General features: G+C 40.9%; 1 protein-coding gene across 2 annotated transcripts in view; it reads right to left on the bottom strand.

Annotated features, from left to right (window-relative positions):
• Nucleotides 1-286: 286 nt before the first annotated feature.
• CHAT (choline O-acetyltransferase) overlaps nt 287-17,237 on the bottom strand; it is a 42,798-nt gene continuing 25,847 nt past the window's right edge. Inside the window, exons 13-16 of one of the 2 annotated variants that reach the window (XM_052799775.1) lie at nt 16,435-16,497; nt 12,383-12,520; nt 4,258-4,369; nt 287-3,261 (exon numbers count right to left, since the gene is read on the bottom strand). In XM_052799775.1, coding sequence (XP_052655735.1) covers nt 3,197-3,261; nt 4,258-4,369; nt 12,383-12,520; nt 16,435-16,497 — 378 coding nt within the window. In that variant the 3' untranslated portion in view covers nt 287-3,196. Of the gene's footprint in view, nt 3,262-4,257; nt 4,370-10,024; nt 10,707-12,382; nt 12,521-16,434; nt 16,498-17,237 lie in introns of those variants that run through there. The other variant, XM_052799774.1, reaches the window with a different exon arrangement.

Consider the following 17,237-nt stretch of genomic DNA (forward strand, 5'->3'; position numbering starts at 1 on the left):
AGAGATCCTGCAGTCTATACTCTAGTAGAGATTTGAATTGCTCTGTGGAGATGCCTCTCTCCATCAGTTACAGAGGTAGCCTAGAGCAAGCTAGCTGCTAAACTAAGTGCGTGCTTCAATAAAGTGTCTGCAATTAAATGTGACAAATTTGGTCTTTGGAGGTGCGTTCTGCAAGAGGAAGTGGACTGGGTGCCACACAACCATGCTGCTGTGCAGCCTGTGCTTGGTGCAGTTGTTTTCATCTTTTTTTAATGTATCAAGTGTTGTTAATTTGTTTCTTGATAGCTAATGATTTTTTATTTTCCCTCCCCTTTTGAAGAAATTACTGGAAAAGTTGTCAGATTTTTTTTGAGCCATTTGCAAAACATAAGGAAACGCGCATGATACAGCTTAATCATGTTATAAGAGATTGTTACTCTAAAAGGCAAACTATTTTAGTTATATTGTGTTACTGTGCCATTAGTACTGTTTGACTGCCAACTGTGTAGCCGCGGGGCTCCAATCAACGGGAGCCTTTGTGTGTTTTCCATTGCAAAGAGTGCCAAGGATAGGAGGGAGAGAGGCTCTTTAGTGGTACAATTTTTTCAGTGATTAATAATACTTGAGATCCATTTCAGTGATCAGAAATGTGTCTTAATGAGACAATTAGTCAAACCATAAAAGCTGCGCAGCAATTTAGTTGGTGTTACTACTGGAATAATGTGCTGCTGCTGTTTTCTTCCTCCTGATTTGACTTTATCACAATAGTCTGGATGAAAGTCACTGTAGAGAGGACTTGCAGGCTAGGTTCAGTTTTCAAATGGCCATGATTATCTGTGGGGCAGATAATCCCCTTAAAGATGAGGGAGACTTTGAGGAAAAAAGTGGTTATTTCACATAGAAAAAAATCAAATGCCTTTGTCCAAGTGGCTACTACAGTGCCTTCAAATATCCAGCTGCCTGCTAGTGCCATGGCAACTAATCACAGGTAGTGTTTGGGGGACGGGTACCAAACTGAAAGGGCTACTTCAAATTTGTATTTATTTTTCCCTTCTGTAACAAAAGCACAGTAATGGGGCCTGAGATCTCTTTATGCATTCTAGCTGGCTGTGTTCAAAATGTCTGATGGAGCTAATTTTTTATCTCACTGGAAGATATCTCACTGTCGTATTAAAAAATCTTTTCTCATCTGTCTCTGGTCTTTCACGATTTGGTCATAATATTACTCTAAAGCAAAGTCAGAGCAGTTGTTCTCAACCTATATTGTCTTGAAGTTTGCTGCTTCTCTTTCAGACCTGCATCCTTGTGTTCCTCAAAGCTTATTTGTATTTATTTCAGCTAAACATGTCGATCTATTATGGCTTAATATTGCCCTACAGAACTCCTGTCATTCTAACTTGAAGGTATGTCAGAAATGTCCTCAGTGATGTTACAGAGGGCACTGAACACAGCAAAACTAAAACACTTTTTAAAAAAATAGTCACACTGCTGAGTTCATCTGCCTGGAGCATTTCCAATGATGTTCACGGCGTTCCATGCTCAAGAGATCTGGGGAGTTTAGTCTTCTATTTTGGGGAGTAAATTCTGCCCAGAACTAACATTATTTAAACTAACTTAGTCTAATTAATTTGCATTTACCGAAGAGGCCGATAAACAATTTACTGCCAGAGCAGAAAGCCATTTGTCGGTGTCCCACTGACAAATGCAGTAGGGTGGGTTTTTTACAGCCCCTGCCTATGCCGAGGGCTGCACTGGAGCTGGAGGCTGGAGCTGGGCTGTGGTGCAGGACAGGCTGCTCAGTCATGACAGGGTCAGAGACACAGCAAGTGTGAACCAACTCACTGCTGTCCGGGGAACAAGAGTGGGGCAGATGCTGAAACCCCAGTCCGCTCTCTGTGTGAATGTCTGCTGCAGAAAGTGCCTTTTTTATCTGTGCCAAGCTCAATTGTATTGATCTTCTCAATATGGTTCAGTCTGAATGTTCTCACTTTCTAATCTTGGTGTATCAGAGTTGTAGAAAGCAAAAATGTTTCAGTCTTCAAAAGGGACAATACAGTTTCTGCTTTGCTCAACTTTAACTATGAGTATTTTTTTCTCACTAAAGAATATTGTTTTAATGCCTCTGTCATCTCTAGGTCATTGGAAAGGGACTGTATTTGGACATAGTGATAGTGTTATTTTGACAACACTTTTGTGTTGGATTAGTATCACTGTAAACGTGGCTTGGTTATTTGTAACTGCAGCTATCTCCCTGCAGGTTACAGCTGATAGGAGATACCCAGTGATCAGATTTCTTTGTCTTTGGTTTTGTGCTGGGCAGCCTGTCTCTCCTGCAGCTGCACTAGAAACTGCAGCTTTGCCGCCTAGCGCTCCCGACCCTCAACAAATCCTGTGTTTCTTTGTTCACACCACTCGTTAGGATGCAAAGACTAGCCGCTTCTTTCTTTCATAACTAATTATGGGCCAAACTGAAAATTGCTCAGGGTACCAGCATTCTGGCATACGATTATTTGCAAACTGCTGAATTTACCTGAGTCAGAAGTGTTTTTAAAATTAAGTTGAGGTTGAGAGTATATGTTGACAAATCAGGAGCAAAAAAGAAGCTTCATACTCTAGTTATTGGAAGGTGGGGGGGCAGGAAATAGAGAGGGAAAGGTAGCATTACTTTTGAGATACCTGGAATATCAGTTGTGGTAACACCCAGTCAGCTTTATTCCCATCCTTATGGCTATGCTAACTTCTTTCTCTCTGTACCTTTGGGCTGTGTCTGATGATGCACGAGCTATTTTCTGAGACATTTGTGACCAAGAGGGCAACTGCCACATCTGTATGAATATGTATGGATTGATCATCAGCTATGAATGACTTTGAAATTACTATCTTTGACATAGGAAACTTTCTAAAAGTTGAAAGAATGAAAGCTATCCAGGAGTTTCATTCTTCTTTTAAGGAAAATCAAACTATTAGAACTACATGCAAGTCACGGTTCTACGTGAATTTGTAATAGTCAAGGTGGTAACATATGACTGGTTCTGGAAAAGGCAGTGTATTCTTATTTGGTTGACACATGGGTGTAACAAGTAAGATTATCTAGAGCTTCATTAAGTGACCTAGAAGTGTAAAGAACCAACTGCATCCTGACATTTCTAATACCTTTGTAATGCAAGTAAGTTGCCTGACAGAAAACCAAGGTAAGAGGGAAATCAGTCCCTGTAAATTAGTATGCGTTTAACGCTGCTTTTCTGGCTTCTTCACAAAGTGGATCCAACTTGCCATCACCTCCTAAAGGAGAAAAACACAACTTAGAAAGTATATGCAAGTAAATTTATTCTTATTTTACATGTCTACTTCTTCTCCTAGCATCTGTATTCCTTTGCATTCTCTCTCACAGTACTTGGACCCAGCTTGGCTCTACCCTGGCTAGCTGTATAATCTGAGATTGATTCAGCATTGATCTGGATTTGAAACAGAGCAAAAGGTGAATGCAGCAGTGCAGGTGGTTCAGCAGACAGTAGCATGGCCTATTAGCCAGTACTTCACTGTCCAGCGTAGGGCTAGGATTGGGACAAAAAAAAAAGTTCTATTTTGTTGGAAGAAATATCCAGCTGGAACCTCCCAGTTCCTGACCTGTCTGCCTGCCTTTCAGAAAGGTGAAACCAACCAAGCTGTAGTGCTGGAAATGCCATTATCCTTGGTCAGTTTTCTGCTTTTGCTCTACAACTCCCGTCGCCAGCCCTAGAGAGGCTGTTGAAAAGTAGGGAGGTGAGAAGCAGTGGCTTTCAGCCTTTCTCTGGAAGCCACTTGCATAGGAGATGAGAAAACTTGAGCCCTGAACTCATTGTCTCACCTGCAGCAAAAAATGATAAAAAAATTACTCTCTGCGAGGCACTGAAATGGTATTATCTGTGTTTTGCTGGGGGGGGGGGAAGACAAAAACCCCAAAGAAACTAAGGCCTAAGCAAAGAAAAATACTTGCTATTTTGAAAGCAAAAGGATGCCCTAATACCTCTGTGGACTGAAACCTAGCAGGTTTTCTTGTGATTGTGTGCTGGTGCATCCAGGAAGGCCCTGAACAGTGCTCTCCCAAGCATGGCCTTAACTCCCAAACCATCCTCTCTTCCTGACTGTGCCCTTCAAACTGCCTCAAATATAAAGGAATGCAGAGCTTAAAAGTGTTAGTGTTGACAGAACCTGGACTGTTTATGCCTTAGGAAGCACTCATTTCAAAATGTGAGTGCTTTCAGCGAGACACTGCGACAAATAAAACTCTGTACTTACCAAAATCCAGGTCATTGATGTTGCAGCGAAATACCATCTCCCCATTGACCACCAGCTCTACAGTGCTCCAGCCTGGTATCTCTTCCAGAATAAGCCGATGCCTGCAGGACAGCTGGAAAAGGGCAAAGAAGCAGTGGCCAGTACTGTATTTGCTTGGTGTCCTGTGAACTCTTGAGTGTATCTAAGTTTTAGCTCTTATGATGGCAAGGAGCAAAAAACAGTGTTAATGTAGTTAAGTGCTGTACAAATCTCCCCACAAATCCTATCAGCTTTAATCTCTGGCTTCACTATTATTACATTAATGGCTCTCCTTTGAATGAAGCCTCCACCCTCTGTCATTTCTAGTTCTAGCGGTAAAAGGCAATAAATTCATTATGTACTTGTATTTGCTATTAACTGGCACAGCAGCTGTAAGAAATGCAACGTATTTATTTGTAAGTACCATGGAATAAGACTAAATTCAAAAGAAATCTCCAATAAATGTTAAGATGGTGGTATAGAACAGCTGGAACATTAAGTGAACAACCTTGATAACCCAATTGTTCATTGATGCATAATTCATTTCGCTTCTGCTGAAAGAGTAATTCCTCAGGACATTAAAGACTTGAGATTTTGTGAAGCTGAGAATGAAACCAGAAGGGACAAAATCCTCTCTCGACCCACATATTTGTTTAGATGAATTAGGTGGTTTTTGGTTTATTACGGTACATTGTATAGTGTTGTTGTAAATTAATCGGAACTGGGGAAATAAGAGAACTGGCTGATAATGCAATTCCAGTAACACAGAAATGCCATGTGCTTCTGCCTGGGCCCCATAGATTTAATTTTTTTTTAATTCATCTTATTCTGTTGACTTGTTTTCCAAGGCAGAAGTAGATCCCTGTACAGTCAAACATTCAGGGTCTCACCTTTACAGGTTTTTATCAGCTACGCATTAAGGCTGAGACAGCATACTGGCCAATACCCATCAGTTATTTTGGCGGGCAGAGGTACTGCTTCCTCTATCCCAGTTCCAGTGTAGCTGTATGACTTGCAAGGGTCGGTGTTTCTCAAACATTTAACCTAACTGCATCCACCTGTGACAGCTGTTGGCAGCATTTTAATTCAACTTACTGAAAAGCTACAGAAAACGGCTGAGGAAGGAGTCTGGTTCATAAAGCAGCATGCTTTCAGCAGCTGCTGCTGCTGTTTTGTCATCCTCATCAGGCAGCTCTCCCTGCTTTCTAGGAAACTTCAGTGGCAATCTCTGACAATTAATTCACGTTTATAAAATGGATGAGAGAGATGGCATATCTCTATACTGTTGGCTCTAAATTAAAAAAGAAACCTTACTAGTTTCCCTAGGTTGAGCCGTGGTCTCTCTCGGTCCATGCCAGGTACATTGGAACGATCTCGCAACCCCAGTAAGATAATTTGAATGAGTTGCTGGTAGCCCATATATTGCATTAACTCACGCTCTTTCTAAGTTTCCCGTGCCAGCCAAATAGCGATTTGTCTGACACTGAGCGTATCTTTCTGGTTTTGGACGCACCTGTGTGATCTAAATTCCTGCGGTAGGCTCCCAGCTGGAGCCTGGCTGCCAGCGCCCCAAGTCGGAGAGAGCTCTGCTCCCGAACACGGCGCGGGACCCCCCCCCCCCAGTCTGGGGGTACCTGCCACCTACGTTAATTGCTGGGAATTACAGCTGAGCTGTAAGCAACAAACGTTACTTTGTACGCCCAAGTACTTTGCTTTACAGCTACATTTGAGCTTAAACAGTTTCATCTTTGATTTACGAGTTCATTTCAGACTGTGTTTTTAATGAGGTTTGTGTAATTGGAAAAGAAAAATATATACATGCTCTCATACGAGTTTATTTCAGCAAACACAAACGATGGGAGTGTTTGTGCGTCCCGAGGCACGGCTGAGGACCAGCTCTTCCCTTTGTCGCACACATAACGCAACCGCTAGAGCCTCGCGTTGCAGCCTGCGAGCCGTCCGACACCGAGACCCTTCCGTACGGCGCGACCAGCCAGAAATCCCCGCAACACCAGCCGGCCGGGCCGGGCCGGGCCTCCAGCTGCCGCCCTGCCCCGCTGCGCCTCCTCTCCCTCAGGGGAACGGCAGAGCGCGGGGCCGCCTGCAGACCCCAGCCGGGCGGCGGGGCTCGGGGCTTCGGCCGGTGCTGCCGAATGAGCCGGCTGCTGCTGGACGGGCGGGCACCCCGCCGGCCCCGCAGGCGGGAGGCGCCGTCGCCTGCCGGTGACCCGCGCGCCGCCTCGCCTGGCGGGGCGCGCGCCCCGGCCGTTGTCGGGAGCCGTTGGGAGCCGCTCGCGGCGCTGCCCCGGCCCGGCCCGGCCCGGCCCGGCCCGGCGGGGCGGCGCAGGTGGGTGTCTGAGGGGCGGCGGGGACCGCCGCAGAGGCTCCCCCGCGGCAGGCGGCCTGCGGCGGAGCGAGGGGCGCCGGCGGCGGCGGGGGGGCTGCCTGGCACAAAAAGGCGACGAGGACTTTCCTGTGGTAGTTTTTATTGGCGGTGCGGAACTCCGTCTTTAAATAAGCTTGAGTTCGCGTTACCAGCGCGCGCTTCGGGTCATATATATTAATATAGACAGAGAGATATATTTCAACACAGCACGAAACGTAACAGAAACAAAATGTGCTATAGGTACACATTTGCATTTCTCATAAATCTATGCTATATTATAAAAATAAAAGTATCGCTAAAATATTTTTATGTCTTCCGCAACTCCTACGCCAGAAGAAGTTCGGCTGTATTGCCACAACCACGTCCTGCTTAACTACAGATCGCACGGGGCCTTTGGCAGCACTCAGAGGGGTGAGGTCGGGTTCTTACACGCTTAAACCACCGCTCTTTTGAAGTCAAGTTGCTTTTTGCTTTTGTAAATAGAGAAGTTGACAAAAAATCGGCTTTTTAATCTCTACGTCCCAGTACTGCGTGTATGTGGGTGTACACCTACGGAGAGAGTGAAACAATTACCATCTTGAAATTCTCTCGCAGGGGGTTTGCATCTCCCGGCTCCCACCAAGAGGTCTCATTAAATCGTTGCCACTTGTTACCTTAATGTAATTACACTTAGTCTGTCAATCGAGATTTTCTCCCTTTTTATAATGAACAATCTATTCCATCGTTTTCTGGTTGGAAACACTTTAAAAGCTTCACATTTGACTTCCGTAAGTGCATGTGCACAGATTGTGTATTTTTGAACTTCAGAGGAGAACTTCATTTGTATAATACAAATACTTTTAAATAGGTACCCAAGAAAACTACCTATTTCCTGAAATCCTTAATAGATGCAGCTGCAGCACGGGATCATACCACACAGGTGTAGGGGATTCCATTAACTGTGAAGAAGCACAGCCCCTTATGAAGCTCCTGCTGGCAAAGGGAGAAGTTTGTAATGCCCTGTGCTGTGAATTTTATCCATCTGTAATTTAATCAGGACTTTCCAATTTAAACATACCTAAACCGAGTCTGAAGTTTCTTGAACAAAGTCAGGTACTTTGCAGATACTACTTTTAGCATGGGTAATGGCTAAGGTTAAGCATGTACACAAATGCCTTCCTCTGGGGGGACTGAGTTCACTAAGCTGCTCGTTTCAGGCATTCAGGCTGAATACTAAAACCCGATCAGTAAGTATTTAAGATAAAGCATGGAATGGTTAGCTAAATAAATAGGAAGTATGGGTGGTCACTGGCTTCTTCCTCGAGTAAAAATGTGGTGCTGGCATTTTCTACCACCAGTATTTTCCAGTGTTGGAGAATCCAGAACACCTGTTATGGCAGCTGTAGACAAGTAAGGGGCTCTTAATCATAAATTGGTATAAAATTTCAGGTGTCGTAGTTTCTGCCTGAGTTCTCAGTGACTGTGCGTTAAGCACAGTGTCTGAGCTACTGTTAAAATTCCAGCCAAAAAGTGTAAAATGAAAACACAGGTAATACTTGCAAATAAATATCAGTACCTATGGAACTAGGAATACAAAATAAAATTACACATTTCATTAGAAGCAAATTAATAAATAATCAAATAACTATTCACAGCATTTTTATACACTTAAAATATGGTTATAATTTTAAACATACAATTCTATTAAAAAATCTTGAGATTGTAGTGCTACATTTATGTTAAAAATGCAGAATGCCTTTGTAGTAACATGAAACAGAACAACGCAAAATTACTGGGAATGTTTCAAAGTAATTTTCATAATTATAGTATAGGAACAATTTAAAGTCATATTTTGAACTGTATATTCATCAAGCGAACATTTGGTTTGACTAACAGTTTTCTTGATTTTTTTTTTTTCTTAATTTTTTTACATTTGAACTTCAGGGCAGCTTTTATGCCATAATATTATTTATATAACCTAACAATAGATTTCATCTTTGGCTTGAACCACAGCTCATGGAGTAATAAAACATACATATTTTTAAATGAACTCATTAACCTTAAAAAAATGACCCCAGCTCTCAATTGCTGTAAATCATCATAGTTGATTAGCTCCAACATAGCTGACTTTCTCCAATTGATTATCAGGCCCACTGTGCTTTCATATATAGGGTCATGGATAGCCTTTGTCCAGCAGACTGCCTAATTGCATGTATGCAACTCCAAAGAGGCAGTAAAATAAGCATGGACTTATATATCTACTGAATCTGTATCTAGAGTTCCTAGACAGAAATGTACCTGCGCTTCTAGTTTATTGTAATAAACCTATTCTCCCGCTTTTAGGCTTGAGAGAGCTTAAGCATGTGATTGTTCAGTCTGCAAAGGAAGAAGAAATGTTTCCGCTTCTCCACAGGCAGGTGTGCTCCAGCTTGCCTGGCAAGGGGTCTGCACTGGAGTTACTAAGTGTCTTTAGTCAGTAAATTGTATTCTAACAGTGATGACTGAACACCTCTAAGCAAGGCAACATATTTCAGCTTGAGAGAAGGTAACTGAAAATATCAGTCCTTGGAAGGATTTGTAGGGAACAAAAGAGATAATAAGAAAACCCTCAGGATAACACTCACAGAATATGGGAATTACCAGATACTATAGTATTTTCCTCATTGCATTTACTATATATTGCAGAATATGATACCCTACATCTACTATTAAAAAATACAAAATACAAGTCCCTCCCAAATGGGATGATGCAAAGCTTATATGAGTACTCTTAAACTGGTATTTATAGCTCTAGCTTGGAGACTTCCTTATATTGCAAGTTTGCCTCTTCATTCCAGTTACTTATTGCTCTTTGATTTTGTGTGGTTGCATACACTCTCCTGCTAGTCACAGCGACTGAATTCATTCCTGTGCAAAAAAAAAGGTCTTAAGTAGGATTGAATTTCACTTATGCTTTGTGCTTTGCCTCTCTGTCAGACTGGATTTTGCTCACTGATAGAAAGAAATAATTAAGTCAATTTATTACGGACAAAATTCTCCCAGTTCTCTATGATGGATCTTATCTCCAGTATGCTGCTTTCAGATGGGACTGTGCTGGGGCCAGTGCAAACCAGAATAAGGGCTAAATTATTTCTGCAGCATTTTTGAACTGGGGGATCGTGCAAACACTAGTATAATCTTCCTAAACTCTGTTTGTGGAAATACCCAGCAGCCACTCTTAAAAATAATCTGCTTTTCTTATGTAGGAAATAGCATGGTGGTATTAAATACTCTTCATGCATATTTTCAAGATCTAATGGCATCAGCCTATTATTTACAATGTTACTCTCAACATTACCAATAGGGGAAATTTCTTTTTTGGGGGGTTTTTTGGGTTGTTTTTTTTTTTTTTTCTTTCCATGCAAATCTTGCGGGAATAGATGTGAATATTTTAGAACTACTTGCAGGGGATATTAATTAATTGGTGTGCCTTAGCATTTAATTTATGTCATATACAAACTTACTGATCTTTTAGGTGATAAAATGGCCTAAGTTGATTATGGTTAGAAATGGTAGTACAACACATACTTGTATTACTTCCTCCTTCATTTCAGCCAGTGAGACCAAACCTTTTTTGCTGACTCTCAAGCAAGAAATGGTAGCCATAGTACTTACAGGGTTTTAAATGTTGGCAACAATGTAAAACAAATGACATTTTGGTTCTACACTAATATATTACTAGTACTATCTTGCCTTTGAACAACTATGTCACTGTTTCTTCATCAGGTGAATTCAGGAGAATAATTCCCACAGCCTCTTAGAGTTTGCAGTCACTCTGCAGCTGTGTGGCTGCTTCTTGTTTAGCAAGTGGCTCTGCCATTGTAGAGTTGCATTTGCTGCACAGATCTCTCATTTCTAGGAGACTTTCTTCCACAGCTTTTGCAAACATGTCTGAGGAGGTTTCTTTGCAGTCTTTAAAGCTTGAGATGCAGAATAATATATGCTCTGGCTGAGGGTTATAACATGCCCCATAACCATTGGGCACGACTGGCCCATAGCAGCAGAACATTTCTGTTGTAGTTGGAACCTGGTTGCAGGGAGAAGGTAAGGAGTGATCTCTGATTAATCAGGGCACCCAAAATCAGCTGGTTAGGAATGAGGAAAAAGATAAACAAATGCTACTAATGCTGGAAAAGTGGTGAATCCCCCTTGTAGAATATCACTTCCTTCAGAAGTCCAGACCTGGAGCTGATACTTGAAAGGTAAAGGCCGATCTTGGTATAGAATTTGGTTGCTCTGTTTGTTTGCCCGTGTTTGAAAACTGGTATCATTTGAAGTGGATATAATGCATTTCTTTGCTCACTTTATATATGTTACTGATAGATAGGGAGCTTTCAAGGCTGTATGTAATTATGATACATAAAATTTCACTAAGGTTTTTAATTTCTTAAGGTTATGTTAAACTTGTAATGTGAAGACTGTAATCAATTATAGAAAGTAGTATTGTCCATTTCTAACAATCATTTATAATCATGATGCTGTATAAAAACGTATTTTAATGCATCTAGCTGTTATATTTCTATTACACCTCAGTTTAATCATGGCATAATACAGGAGCAAAACACTTTCTCCTGCAGAAAATAAAAGATGTGTTAGAAATCTATATGTTTCAGACTTTGTGTACATGGGCCTTCACAAATGACATTTGGCTTTTTAATGGTGTAGAACAAGCCATTAGTCCTGCTAATAGAGCCATAGAATTGTCAGATAAATTTGCTGTGCAACAGCCGAAGGCCATAAAGCTATTCAGAAGCACTCTTTGCTCATGGATAGTTTCTTGGAGAATTTATGTAGTAGTGTGTTGGTTACGTTCACTCATGTCTGAAAGCCTACAAACATTATGACAAGATCAAATTACTTATTAAGGTTTTATGCTGTAGCATGACATTATAAGTCTCTTTTGTTGCATAGTTCCAATCTGTGCAGTTGGGTTAGTGTTTCAGTAAATGAATTCCTACATAGATTTCTTCTTTCATTAGGACTGCTACTATATGCAATGAAACATTTCATTTTTAGGCTGTATGCTATAAAGATGTTTCCTTATTCAGAACATTAAATGTAGGAAGTGTTGACTCTTAGGAGTATCTTAGTGTAGTTGCAAATAACTGTAAATTCGTAAATGTCTGTAAATATCTAAAATGTCTGTAAATCCAAGATTCATGCCTGCAGAGGTTGAAGTCTTACACTGAGTAACTGAAGGCTCTCAAAGATTTCAAACACAGCTACCTTTTAAGAGTAAAATTTCCTCATGGCTCTTGGCTTTTGTTTCTCAGAGTGGCAGCCTATCTGGCTTGTGGCTGTACTGTCACTGGAGTAAAGAATTCCCACTAGAGCTGTCACCTTAGGGGAAGGATGAGAAGAAAGGGAACGGGAAGATAAATAGTTTGGAAAGCGAGGAAACACTGAGCCCTCATACAAATTTTACTGAGTTTGTTTGTGTGCATTTCCAGGAAGGTCTTTGGGATATTGCAAGGGAAGTGATAACTTCAGTCAATATTTACTGTGCTGATTTGCTGATTTTGCAGAGTGAACCAAAACTGGATTAAAAATCTGGAGAATTTTGCAGACTTCTTGATAGTATCAGCTTTTTTTTTTTTTTTTTTTTTTTTTAAATACATTGTTCTCACTGTGAGCTACAAGGTCTGGCAGAACACAAATGAATTAGCCTTTGCTTAGCAAGACCAGTGAACATGAGAAACTCACCTGGCTGGTCGAGAGGATGAATCGATTGCTTGTCAAATATGTCTCATCCGTAAATATCTCTGGCAGTTCCTTGAAGTGTTCCCGTGCCACCTCCCTGAGCCCTAGCAGGTGATTGTCTATTGCCATTCCAGTAATAGCCTGCGTACAACATAAGACACCAGCATTTAACTGAGTATGGAGACGTTTTCTCGGCTGTTACTGCCTTGTTCTCTGGTCAGAGTTGATGAACTGGGTTTGAGTGATGTAATGCCTGTAATGTTCAGATATTACTCTGAGTATGTACTTTGATCAGTAACTAGAAATTCATATGGTGCTCTGAAGATGTAAAAAGTAGGAAGGAAATGGTCTTGAGATGTATTATGTACTGATGTTATCTGGCGTTCTGGGTGTTCATCATCTTTCAGAGCTGAATATCATGGTGTGGGCTTCCAAAGCTGCTGGGGGGAGCATATGGGACACCAGAAATCTCAGAGTATGTTTTGGAATTGCCTGTGCGTCACTTAGATTGTATTTCAAAATTGGAGGCTCCAAAACACCTCCAAATTGGAAGAAATTAATGTTTCATTGCCTTGCTGCCTGCATCTCACTCTGGCAGGTAAAGCATGTGTAATTCCATAGAATTTAGATCCAAAGATTTGGTAGATGTCTCCAACAGATTTAACAGTGATCATAGAATAACAGATAGCTTTACCAGTGATCTATCACAGATCTACTAGCATACCCCACCACTTGAGAAGACTGAGATTAGGGACACAGATACCTTTTCAATTCACTGCCCAAATATCCAATTCCCTCCCCCTCTCCCTGTGCTGGCGTCATTGCAGAGCTGGATTATCTCAGGGGCAGCCCTTACTTTAGCCCTCGCTTTAATGAGGCAATTGGAAACAGTAAGTGTAGGACAGCATAGTTGGATGGTACTGTAGTCCAGGTACCATGAGTCTAAAATCAAATTAAACAGGGCTTAACAGAGGAGAATAATGTGCTTGACAAGCAAGAGACCTAAAGCAGTCTACTTGCCATCCTGCTTGCCCATGTCTCTGCTCACCATCATCCCCAGTGCAGAACCAGCCATGCTTGCCCTCAAACCCTGCTTCCGAATGTCCCCAATTTCCTCTCCCGTCTCATGGTTACAGGCGAGGCCATCAGCAGCACATGCGGTGGCTGAACATTAGCAGCAGGGGCACACTGGTGGCCAGCTAGCCAGCTCACAAGAACTACTGCTGAGCCTGCAGTCAGTCTTTCTGCCATGAGCTTGCTATGCTTAGGTCCGTCTGCTCTATCCAGCTACCTAATACTATAGACTTAAGGAATTTTTTAGCTTTAAGATCTTTGCCCTGCTAGCAAATGTGATTGAAGATGACTAACAGGATCAGAAGTCAGTAGTGGGAGATGGGCAGACAGGATCGTTACAGAGTTTTGTTTCTTTAGGAAACGAAATCAAAATTTTGGCCTCTGAAGAACAGCACTGAGCTGTTTCAACCAGGCAGGATTTGCCTCAGATTAAAACGTGCATTTAAAATCCTTCAGTCTAGATTTATTCTAGCTGGTGAGAGCATTGATTATGGGGACTGAGCTGTAGCTTGAGGGAAATAAGCAACCTGAGAGAAGGCAAGATTTAAAAGAGAACAAGCTTGGTTTTCCTCTTAAGGGGAGAATTTAAAAAAAAAAAAAAAAAAAGAAAAAGAAAAGCACAAGTTTGCTTTTCCTCTTAAGAGGAGAATCATTTTAACCACTAATAAGTGCCCGAAGCAGGGGGCTGGGAGTGCAAAATCTTGTTTGGCTTATTAAGGAGTAGGCACCCATTGGTAAAAGGGCTATTTGTTCATCAGCCCAGACAGAGCAAGGATGCTTGCAAAAAAGTAGCACACATCAGGGCAGTGTTTACGTTGTTTTTCCCATAGAGTGAAACTGACTTGATAATCAAAGGAAATATTTTGCTATCACACAAGATTTATAAGGCTGTTAGCAATGACATTTTTGCAACATAGATCAATGTCACGTCTGAAGAGAGGCTGAGACAGGCTAACGAAATAAACTGTGAGTCAACGCGTAGGAAAAAACTGTGCTAAATTGAATTTTAGAGCTCCACATTTAAGATAGCAATGCTACTAGTAAGCCCTAACAAGGGGAAATAAAATCATTAAATTGCTTTTTGTTTTATGAAGTAGATTTTTTTGTTTTTCTTAGGAGCTATTACATTTCAGTCTGTTACACACAATTTAGTCAGACCATATAAGTCTTGCCCATAGTTTAAAGGCACAACAATTACATTCTGCTATTCAGAGAAAGAAAGGGGAGCTTGGTGAGTAGAAATACCTGGAGACATTTTTAAATTTAAAGATAAATTAATTTTCCAATGGTGATTTTAATATTTTCCCATGAGCTACACTGGAGACTGAATTTTATAACAGTTTCTGGAATGGAAATGACTTGGAGGGGGGATTTTATGGATTTTTTTTTTTTTTTTTAACAGATGTTGTACAGAAATTCCATTGCTTGTGACCTAGGAGACCTACAGTATGTTGTGTTCACTGTGAGATTACCCTGAGATGGTTCAGGTGAGACAGCTGCCCTGAAGTAAGACTTGCTTCTGCTTTAGAGATGATGTGGAGTCTCAGCTTCTAAGATGTGGGTTCCCAGCACAATGCTTGAAAGACAAAACTGTTTTTCTTTCCTGCTTCTTTTGTTTCATGGTCTTAGGAACGAATCCTGCCTGGAAGCAACACTTTATCTCTCCAGTGGTCTGAGTATACTTTTGAAACCATCTCTGGAAGTGATTGATTTCTTGAATATTATGAGTATTTAAACAGTAATCAGCAATGTGAGTTTGTTAGGCAATGGTCTGAGGCAAAACCATAGGTAGCAAATTCACTTAACATAGCTGGTTATTAACATATATTAATTTCATGAGTGGTTTGACTAAGTTGTTTGTAGAGCAAGTCTGTGCTTTGTCTTGGCACAGTGGGATGTAGAGCATTACCCAGGCTGGATTGTCTCATTTTTAATCGAGAAAAAATGTGTTGTATTTGATACTAAACTGATTTCTTCACTGGAGGGCATCTCTTCCTTTTATTAGACACCGCATTCAGGTCTTTAGAAGAGAGCTTACTATAATAATTCCTAGAAATTGCACTTTGGAATATCAGTCCATCTGAGGATCAGGTCCCAGATAAGGACCTCTCTCCTCTAGGGAAGAGGAACATAAGAAAATGCATAAATGGTTAGTTTTAGGGGGGAAGAAAAAGTTCCTGATGTTCCTTCCAAAGAGCCGTCTTAAGCTTATCTGTAACATTATAGCTTATGGGTCTAAATACCTGTAAATCTGGGGGATCTGGATTTTGCAGTTGGAGTTCTGTTTCTCATACATGTTACACAGCAGTTAAATTGATTGCTTTTAAGCCTTGCTTACTTCTCATCCTGATAAGGCTCTCAGCTGTCCTTGACACTTTTCTTGGCTATCTGCATGGCTAACGTTTCATGTTGATCACAAAGCACACAGAATAAAGGCTTATTTCATCTGGCTACTGTTCCTCCTTGCAAACTTTTCAATATTTATAAAAAAAATCCCTTTATTAAATTTTGATTGCAAGCTCTTTAAGATGGAGGCCATTTTTTAATTGTTAATTTGTACAGCACCAAATAGTGGAATCCTAATTCATCCCTGGGACTCCTAATTATGACACAGATACAAATCATAAGCATTTCACAGATGCACATTCCCCATGAATATGTTGAATGCAGAGTGTCATGTTCCATGACAGTTCTAGAAGAGAGAGCTAATGCCCAAGAGTGATGGTCTTGCCACTGATGTCTAATGCAGAATTTTGTTATTTTTCTTTCCAGGAAGCATTTTTTAAGGTGAGGTTAGTTGAATATGTCTATTTTGAGGGTGTTTGGGTCATCAGAAATTTTTGTAGGTGTGACATAGCAGGTACTTTCCTATTTAGAGATGCTTATGTTTTCTGGTACTTAAATAGTTAATGATTGTATCTTCATACTTTTCTTGAAAAAACTAACTAGTCCTTATTCAGACGAAGTAGTGTTTTACTTACCAGAATAGTGTAATTAGTCTGAGCTGCAATTGCATCCTTAAATTTCTGCATCTTCTCAGAATCCTGTTGGGAGAATCAAAATATATCTATTATTGAATAAACCCTCAAAGAAATAGCATCTTCCATCAATTAGCAAGCACTCTCAAATGTCCTTTGCTCCTGGCTCAGGTGTAAGTGCTCTTTATAAATGAAAAACCATAGGGATTCAATGTCCTGATCAGCAACGGTGCCTGATTGTGCAAGGGTTGAACAGGCTTATTGGTGGTGGTTTGTTTGAAGATGAGGAAAGACCTGCAGTCTCTTTCATGGATTCCTTCCATGGATTTTGAGGGTGTAGATTATTACTAATTGAATCGCTCCATTTGAAGTAGGGAAAATAATTGCCTAGTGTAATTCAGTGTTTTCAAAACAGCCAGGCAGTATATCTTCTCCAGAATGGTTTATCTAGACAATGACAGTGATATTAATGAAAGCCATTACTGATATTTTACTAGCTGGTCAAAAAATTACTCCCCTGTGTGAAAGGGCATCTAGAATTTTCCAAGGCTGCTCTACCCTCCACAGATGCCTCACATTTCAGATAACAAGCTAGTAAATTTTGACTCCTGTCAAATGGCGGCCTTTTATATTAAGGGAACGATCCTAAGAAGTGCTGCCCTGCTGTACATCAAGTCTGACACTGCAACTTTGGGAGACCCTGAAACAGCCAGAAATGACTGGGTCTTCGGATAAACAGGGAACCTTCAGCTCCTATGGACGATGAATGATCTTTTGAACAAAGAATTCATTTTAGAAGCAATTCA

This window comes from Harpia harpyja, chromosome 10 (genome assembly GCF_026419915.1).
Source record: "Harpia harpyja isolate bHarHar1 chromosome 10, bHarHar1 primary haplotype, whole genome shotgun sequence".
Classification (NCBI taxonomy): Eukaryota; Metazoa; Chordata; class Aves; order Accipitriformes; family Accipitridae; genus Harpia; species Harpia harpyja.